This window comes from Neopsephotus bourkii, unplaced genomic scaffold, assembly GCF_033783945.1.
Source record: "Neopsephotus bourkii isolate Nb327-2 ecotype Australia unplaced genomic scaffold, CSIRO-AGI_Nbou_v1 NB_1634, whole genome shotgun sequence".
Classification (NCBI taxonomy): domain Eukaryota; kingdom Metazoa; phylum Chordata; class Aves; order Psittaciformes; family Psittacidae; genus Neopsephotus; species Neopsephotus bourkii.
This window is the reverse complement of record NW_026902109.1, coordinates 3,209,557-3,218,669: the sequence shown is the minus strand read 5'-3', so window position 1 is coordinate 3,218,669 and position 9,113 is coordinate 3,209,557. Positions and strand designations below refer to the sequence as shown.

At 49.3% G+C, this 9,113-nt stretch overlaps 1 protein-coding gene across 1 annotated transcript; it reads left to right on the top strand.

The window, feature by feature from the left end:
• The first annotated feature begins 5,014 nt into the window (after positions 1 to 5,014).
• LOC133223320 (steroidogenic acute regulatory protein, mitochondrial-like) lies at positions 5,015 to 9,053 on the top strand. The gene is made up of 7 exons (XM_061373896.1): positions 5,015 to 5,375; positions 5,649 to 5,771; positions 6,518 to 6,660; positions 7,210 to 7,368; positions 8,212 to 8,396; positions 8,599 to 8,692; positions 8,831 to 9,053. The coding sequence occupies exons 1-7, from the start codon at positions 5,264 to 5,266 to the stop codon at positions 8,930 to 8,932; spliced, it is 918 nt and encodes a 305-aa protein (XP_061229880.1). The 5' UTR covers positions 5,015 to 5,263; the 3' UTR covers positions 8,933 to 9,053.
• Positions 9,054 to 9,113: the final 60 nt, after the last annotated feature.

The window sequence follows — 9,113 nt, the reverse complement described above, 5'->3', positions numbered from 1 at the left end:
GCTGTGGGGGTTTAATTTTGTTTAATTTTTTTTTTTATTTTTTTAATACTGCCCCAGAATAATCTTCAGGGAGGAAGGCAGAGAAGCACGACAAAATGCTTCATAGCCTATTGTCAACTATTCCATGTTCTTTCTGGATTAACTGAAGGTGTTTGCATTTATTTTCATACAAAGGCAGCTCAGCTGCCCTCACAGGTTGGGGCTATCTTCTCATTCCTGAGGGGAATTTGCACTCTGTTGCCAGGGATGGGGCTAATGCCACATCAGGCAGCAAAGGTGGTGCTAGGGGGAAAGCAGCTTGTGTTTTAGTGAGGATCAGATTTACACTCAGAGCAAAAAAGGAGCAAGGCAGAGGAATGCAGTCCAAAGAGCTTTCCCAAAAACGGGGGAAATGAAGGCAAAGTTAAAAGAGATCAGGAGAGAGTATAGCAAATTGCAAGAGGCCCTTCTAAAGAGCATGGACCAGCATTCTCAATCCTCATCTTGAAACAGGGAGAATTGTCTTGAAGATGGAGCTTAAAAAGGTGGAAAAAATGCTGGAGACCTACAGGCTGTTGGGGGAGGCTGGAAGGAGATAGGAGGACTCAAGCAGCATCTGGCTGAAGGAAGAAGGGAAGAGACATTGGTGTCTCCAAGGCATTAATGCATCTTATTGCAGCTCTACATACACCCTTGTGATGCACATCCTCAGTGACTGCTTCCTGATCTAGCTAGTGTCAACACTTGAATTTTTCCATGTTTTTCCCCCTCTAACGCAGGCAGGGCATAAACCATAGCATAAGCTGGCAAGGTGTTTGGCAAGTTCTCTGTCCTTTGGTATTATTTTTTTAATGAGTTATGAGTGGCTCAGTCCATCCTGCAGGGCAAATACAGATGTTGCTTGCCACGAAGGGCAAGAGATGAAGCTTGACTGACATGATCCTTTCTGGGTTTGAGAATCTATCACAGAGAGCTTGGACAAATATTACAAAGATATTACGTTAGGTAAACATCCTTCAAGGGCAGACATAAACATGAAAAGTTTAGTGGGGTCATGCCTCTATCCCATCCCTTCCTCCCCTTTACAGGAGCCAGGACATACTAGATTTGCCTTTTGCTGGTGCATGCAAATTCAAAACCCATCTATTGAGAGGTGGCTTCTGTCTGGAGCCTCGCATCTTCCTTTTGGTCCAAAGTTTACATATTAATGGAGAAGCCTTTGGTCTCTCTTATCGCCTGAACAGCAGTTCCCCTTCTTTCCCCTTCTGTTTTAATCGAGGCCAGAGATGGAGATAAGATTGCCTTAACCCTACATGCAGGAAGGCAGCGTTCCTGCAACAGAGACACAGCAGCTTCCCTTTTCTGATGATATTTGGGCTTTTTTTGGTGACCATTTGTGAAAATTCCAATTAGCTTCAAGTAAATACTGTTCTTCTGTTTTGCATTCTTCTCTCAATTTGGACTGCTATCAGCTACAACCACCAAACATCTTTCCAGCACTGGAGCAAGGCTCACAAGGAAAAAGCAGTATTCCTTCATGCTTTCCCAATAAGAATGTGCCTTTTAAATATTTTTAGCCCTTTTTTTAATTATTAAATGTACATTTTAGGGGGGGGGAAAGGCATTGAGCTTTGTTTTTACTATCATGAGCCTGACAACGTAGCACTTAACCTCCTGGTTTGGGGAGAATAAATTTCCATCTGAAGACACTAATTACAAGTGCTTTGGTTATGTACAGAAATAAATGGCATGTGTTTTTACATTTCCTCTGTTTGACACTTAGCTCTTCTGGACACACAGTTGGAAAGAAAAGAGAGGCAGAGAGCAGCTCCTGTAGCATAGGCACTTCAGCAAGAGCAGCATGGACAAAGCTTCCCAGGGATCTGCTTTCTAAGTCCGTATTTAGGCTGCCCCAGGGATGCATAGCTAAACACCCCATCAGGGCTGCAAGATGGTGACATGAGGGCTATCTCTGCTCCTAGAAACCCCCAGAACACTGTTAAGGATGCTCTGCAAGAGGGTTCCCATGGGAACCCAAAGATGCTGCCTTTATCCTCTATGCCAACTTCTGCAAAGGTACTGGAGGCCACCCAAGATTTTACTTAAAATGAAGGCTTCCCCTGCGTCAAGGCTCTGCTGATTACAGAGCAGTCTCACTCAGAGCAGGCCCCAAGGACACAGAGAGTAATTGCCCGATGGTCTGAACAGGAGGATCCCTGTGTGACCATGGGATGAGGGACCTGTATCACCCGTCTTGCATTGCTCAGCTTTGCCAGGCTGCTCATAGCAGCTCTGAGCCCCTCTTGGCTCCCCATCTTTACCCTTTCACCAGGAGCATCCCATTGTTTCCCTCTTCTCTTGTCTCAGTCAGGATTTGGGCTGACTCAGACTACGTTTTTACACCCACATGAGTTGCTGTAACCTCTGCTGGCATACACCACCCCCCTCCTGTGACCACCTATGAACCTGCATAAACCTTAATTCCCATCCAAAACCACACCGCTCTACCAGGTGTCTGGGGGGATTATTTCAACCCAAAACCTCTCAGCCTCAGCATTTGCTTCTCAGCTAAAGCCAGGAGGCACGCACCTGCCATTTAGGACCTTTTCCATTGCTCTTTTCTATAACTTAACTACAGGTTATTTGACAAGAACGCTGAGAGAAGAATCAGCTGCTCAAATTCTACCTTTGCATGAGTTACAGGCTTTGCATTTGGCAGTGCTGTTTGCTTTGGAGCCAGCATGCTTCCCAGGAGGTCCTACACTGAGCTGCTCAGCTGGAAATGATGGGTCACCAAAGGGTCCTTGCATCTAGGAGCAAGGGACACAGAGTAATTGGCGAGGGCTGGGGTGCCAGATCTTACTCCTAGTGGGTGTAAGACGTCTCACATGACAAGCACCCAGCTCCCAGAGATTTTGCAGGGGGTTAGAGGCAGAGCAACCCAATGCCAGCACCTGGGAGCAGGGCTCCTACCTGCCTCTCCGAAAGTGGCTTTGCATGTGGAGCTGCAGATCGGCAGTGACCTCCAGTGGCTGCAGCCAAACCTGATGGAGGTGTCAGGCCAAAGCCATTCTGCTGCAGCAATGCAGGTGCTGGGCATACAGCACCCTGCATCCAAGAGTGTCCCCACAACCTGCACCCAAGATCGTGGGACCTTTGCATCAGCAGGTGATGGACCAGGGCTGACCCATGGCAGGCCCTCACCGCTCTCAGCTGGGGTCTTGTGCGGCAATGCCATCCTCCCCCAGCCTCCAGGCTTACCATCATACACCATTTTTGATGCTTTCTTTTCCCCTGTAAACCATTCTATTCCCAGGACATCTTGTACAGCCCTCAGGAGAGTGTATGGACACCGCTCGCCAAATAGGTGATAAAACATTATCTGCTTGCCTGTTACAGCTTTCTGCGGAGACAAAACTAACATGAGAAAGTGTGCACAAAAGTGAGCGCAATGTGTGTGAGAGCATAGGCCACTGGCAGGGACTGGCTTTCCCTGAGCTAGTGGAGGTGCAGCTTTAAAGCACTGGGGCAGAACTCTTGTCAGCCACTGCTTTTTCCTTCTAGGCAGCCTACAAAACCCCTATTGTGTTTCCCAGCTGCTGGGCCCCAGTGACTCCCCAAACCCAATGAAACAGAAACAAAACAGAAAAAGTGATTTGCAACTCACCAAAGCAGCATTGTAAATCACAGCACCAGAGAGCTGTGGCAATAGCAGACCTCCCATAGAGCTGCAGATGTGCTGCTGTGTACCTCCCAAGCTCCTGCTGCAAAGCTTGCAGCTGCTTTGGGCCAGGTACATCATACAGGCATATCTGCAGCGCTTTCCTGCAAGCACAGGACATGCACAGAGACAGTTATCCGGGTGCCACTGCATATGAAATGACCATGAAGCAGACTACCAATGAGCAGCAGAGCATCCAAGGAGCAGCACTAGTAAGGGGTTGCTGTTATAACCTGCCCAGCAATCAGAAATGGAAGGAGAAAGCTGTGAAGCTGCAATGGGATGCAGCTGTGTAAGCAACAGTGGCTGTGCCATAAGGTTATTCCTGCAGGAAAAGCCTAGGGAAAAGCTCAGGGCTGGGGCTGGTGAGTCAGGCAGGGGGCTTGGGAACTGGCAGGGCTGAGCCAACAAGTCTGCAGGGCTGGGATAAAACCCTCTGGCACAGCACAGAAAAACAACCCATGGGGAAAAAAAACCTGAATGTTTTATAGGAAACTGTTCCACTACCTCCATACCTGCTGACAGTGGGAGTATTGAAGGAATGTGATGCTTGCTATGAGAAATAAGGGGTTAGCAGCACAGAATATATTTGGTGAGACAGCCATAGTCACCATTTTCCTTGTGGGACAAGGCTTTGAAGGGTGATACAAGGACAAGCCCCTGTTCTGGCCCACCTCCCTGCACTAGCAGGGGCTGCTGCCTTCTGCAGCTGGTGGGCTGCAAGGGTCACCCCATCAGTGAGTGGCTGCTCCTGGGAGTGAGCACTCACCTGAGCAGACCCAGCACCACGGCTCAGAAAGAAGAAATTATATTTAATTCTATTAGCTTTGTGTGAAAATAGTTGTTTCCTGCCACTGCTTTTCCTACTTACTCAATTACTCTTCACCACAGCAAAGAGTAATTCAGCACCACTTATTCTGCCATGCCCAAAAGCCTTACACAGGCATATCTCTTGCTAATCTGCTCCTAATAATACACTTATTAGACCAACATGCAATACTGTATAGACTCACCAGACTGTGCCCATCACCACTGTGACAGCCCCAGAGCTGCCGGGGAACAGTGGTTTGCAACCATCCCCTGCAGGGGGGCAAATAAAAGGGAATAAAGTAGAAAACGGAAAAATTAGGTGTTACTTGAGAAGTTAGATAGCAATGATAACCACCATAACTTCTATGAAGTTTCCATAGAAAGAAGCATCATTTTCTGTGAGCATGGCTTGAACAGCAAAACCACATTGCTCTCATATCCCACCCCATCCTTCCCTCCATGTAAGTGTCACCAGTTGCCTTTGCCAGCTTGGGTTTGCCACCACAGCCCTTGATAAAGTGGCACTGGGGACCACTAAAGTGTCCCATTTCAGCTGTGCCTTGGAGATGCATTCATCCCTAGCTGCCTGCAAAGGGAAAGAAAAAAGCAGGGACTGCTTATTCAGAAGGAAGTGTTCCCTTTCCCTCTGGCCCCTCCTCTCGCTTGCCTTGTCCTTGAGTACTCCTTATTCTCAGCTGTTATGTGGAAGCATGGTCCTATCATAAGGTGCCGTCCTTCAGGCCGCCTATAAAGATGCGCCAGGATGCAGCATTCTCCCAGAAGCAGCCCTGCTCCTGCATCATGCTGCAGGCCACCATCAAGCTGTGCTGTGGCATCGCCCATGACCACCTCCGCCACCTGCCCGGTAAGCACTGCTTGGCTTCCCTCCAACCTCAGGAAAGACAGGCAGAAAAGAGATTCCTAAAGGAGATACTAAGTCTGCATCTGATGGGCATTCACCTGGGACAGGCCTCCTTGGATATGGTCACATCTACGTGTGTATTTTTTCTTCCACATTGTATCATGCATAGGGTAGTCTTGGTCTTAGCTCCAGATGAGCTTCCAGCAGAGACACGGAGCACCACAGCATCTTCCTCACATGCTCCATGCTTACCAAAGCCCACATATCTCTCCCCAGGGTTGAAGACAACAGCCATTGCAGCAATACAGAAGGACACAACAGAGCTGATGGTAAGAGGGTCCCACCACCTGTCTTCCAAAATTCCTTCTTATATTCAGAGGCTGATGGGGAAGGAGACAGGTAAGCTCAGCCCGGGTGCTTGGGTAAATTTCCTAGCCCTGCTCACAACATCCTTGCAGTACATGATGGAGGGATGTGTATTAAAATGCACCCTTCTCCATCTGAATTGAACCATACTTGGGGGGACAGAGTTAATTGTCTTCTCACTGCTGGGCTGGTATCCAGCTCTCTGGTAGCTTAAAAACAATTCCTGTACTGATGGCAAACTGGGTTAGTGGGGAAAGCCTGAGATTCTGGGAAGGTAAATTGCACTGGCTCCCCATACAGGCAGCCAAAGCAGTTAGCACAGCTTGCAGTCACTTTTCAGTGTTTTGTTGTGTGTCTGCTGTGTCTCCAGTTCCACCACTTACCTAAAGACTTCAAAACCGGCAAATTCATCTGGACTTTTTGAAGTGTATCTTGCTCCAAAGGCTGCCTGTGCAATGTTAATAATACCCCAGCAACGTGCAATTTGTACCACAGTGTTACTGGGAATTGATTTGGAAAGCAGTTTCAAAACCCTTTCCAAGTAGTGAGCACAGACACCACAAATGAATGCCAGGGATATTCCTGAGAGTGAGGTTTTCTGCATCAAGCCATACTCCAGCCCAATAGAGGACCAGTTGCATGGTAAGAGCTGAGACTTTGGGTCAGCAAAACCCTCTGCTCCAGCTCCGTTTGCACTTCTGAACCCACAGTCCCATACCCAGGGAAAAAGCTGGTGGGGAGAGGGGGGGGATTCACATTGCTCTACCTTGTTCCTGCAGCCTGTCCTGAGCCGGCTGGAGGCACCAGCCCCAGCCAGTTCTCCAGTGTGGACCTCTCCTACATCACCCAGGGAGAAGCAGCCCTGCAGCAAGCGTTGAGCATCCTGCAGCAGCACACCAGCTGGCAGGCAGAAATGATACTGGTAAAGTCCGGCCACTACCTGCCTTTGCTGCTTCATGCCAGAAAAGCTCTTGGGAGAAGAAATGAGCCTGGGGAGGGGACATTTGCTTCCCTTAGTCCTCCTGCTTGAAGGGAAACTGTGGGTGCAGGAGACATGCTGTGCAAAATCACGCATGGCAAAGAGGGTTTCCAAGAAAGCCTTTGTTAAAAACATTCACAAGCAAATCTGCAAAGCAAACAGCAAGAAAAAGCTTGAAAGGGGAACTCAGATATTAATGTTCCCAGGAAAAGTCAGGAGCATTTCTGCAGGAAAACCCAACAGATGGCACCTTTGCTATTATTCATAGTGTTTGTTCATTAAGGTGTTTGCTGAATTGTTTAATTTGGCTAAAAGGGAGCTTAAGAAAAAAAAAAAAGGCAATCATAGGCATGATTTAGATATAACAGCTTTCGCCTGTAAACTAAGGGGTGATTAAAAACGGGACTGGGATGATTTATTGACAAGGCATTTCAGCACACAGCCAGTGCCTCCCGGGACACTGGGGTTGATGCAGGCTCTCTGCTCTCCCAGGACAACGGGGCCACCATGTCCAGCGCTGCCCTCCCTGGGCTGGGCAAGGTGTTTCGAGCTGAAGTGGTCCTGCCTATGCCAGTGGCACGGCTGCACCAGGAGCTGTTTGAGAGGATTGAGCAAATGCCCCAGTGGAACCCAGCCATCAGCATGGTAAAGGTAAAGTGGGGAGGGATGCACCACAGGCAGAGCGATACCATCATGGGCAGGCATCAGACACTTTGCATAGCCAGGGTTGCTAGCATCAAAAAAAAAAAATCATATTTATTGAGGGATTTAAGATTGCTGAAGGATTAAAGTTAATCCTGCATCCTGCAAGAGCAGGATATCAACCCGGGGAGAGAAGACGTGCTTTACTGGCATGGCACTGACAAACATGTTGCTTTCAAGCTTTTTTCCACACAGTCCCTGGTTACAGAGGTTTTTCCACTCTGGGGGACTCTGATGTTGCTCAGACTTTAATGTGAGGGAAGAAGCTGTTCAGAGGAATCAGCTCAAAAAATGAGGCAAACCCAAATATATCACACTGCGGGGGCACCCCCAGGAAGCTTATGTGTTGTCTCGGGCTTCTTTTGAGAATTTGCCTTATTACTCAGCTGCCAAATCACAGCATCACTAAGCAAGCTGCCAGACTCCGAAAGCCTCCCCTAGCTTACCTGCACTGGCTCAGATGCTACCCAGCCTCTGCTTACTTATTACTGTCACTTCCCTGTCCCTTCAAAAAAAGAAATAGCATAGAGTCCCAGCCCAGGTGGAAAAAAACCTGCAAAAAAAATCACCCATTTTCCCTCTTAATAATGCACAAGGGACTGGGATTTAATTATCACCAGATGCCACCCCTGAGCCGCCACCTTGCTGCTGTTTCTGCTCATGCTGCCACCCCATGATGCTGTCCCAGAGGTAGTTTAACATCCCCTGGGAACAGATAAGGAGGTGCCAGGGATGTCCCAGGAGGAGTAGCCACAAGAAGCCTAATCCCTGGGGCTCTCCTTGCTCTGGTAGGTGCTGCAGCGCATTGGGACGGACACGCTGGTGACACACGAAGTCACCGCTCCCAGCCCAGGCAACCTGGTGGGCCAGCGGGATTTCGTCAGCGTGCGGCACCGTGGGAGGAGGGAGACAGCCATCTACCTGGTGGGCACTGCCACCCACATCAAGAAGCTGCCCCTACAGGAAGGGTGCATCAGGTAAAGCCCCCCAAAAATGACCATCGCGGGGTACCATGTCCCTGGAGGGAGGAGACCACTGCTGCAGTCATGAACGTTTGCACCAGGCACAGCAAGAGAGGCATGCCAAGAGCTACCTCCGTTGCGTTTGCTCTGGATCTCCTTGCCCTGTTTTGCTCCCCCTGGGGTACATCTTAACTGCCTGCTCCCTTGCTCACCGCAGGGCTGAGTCCCAGCTGAGCTGCATAGTTCTGCAGCCACTGGCAGGGGACCCCAGTCGTACCCGCTTCACCTGGCTCCTCAATATGGACCTGAAGGCAAGTGGTAACATGTTGCTTGGGGTGCAACAGCAAGGGATACGAATCCCAGGGTGCAAATGCACCTTCCTCCCTGGGATGGGTGCTCCAACTCTTTGACCCAGTGGGACCAAATTTGGGGTGTTTTCTCTCCCAAAGGGCTGGATCCCCAAGTCTGTCATTAACCGTGTCCTGCCGCAGTCCCAAGCAGACTTCATCAAGCACCTTGGCCAGCACCTCTCTACCACTGCATGCCCTTGAGTTGCAGAAGGATGCACTCTGTCCAACGACAAAGAACACAGCCTGAGCCAGAGACCCATTTTTGTCCTTCCATCGCTGCCGCGATCAAGGATCCACAGCTACCAGCAATGGGGTGAGAGTGCACCCAGCTGTGGGTGATGGGGTAGAAATAGTTAACGAATGGATCCAGGCGTTATCAAGC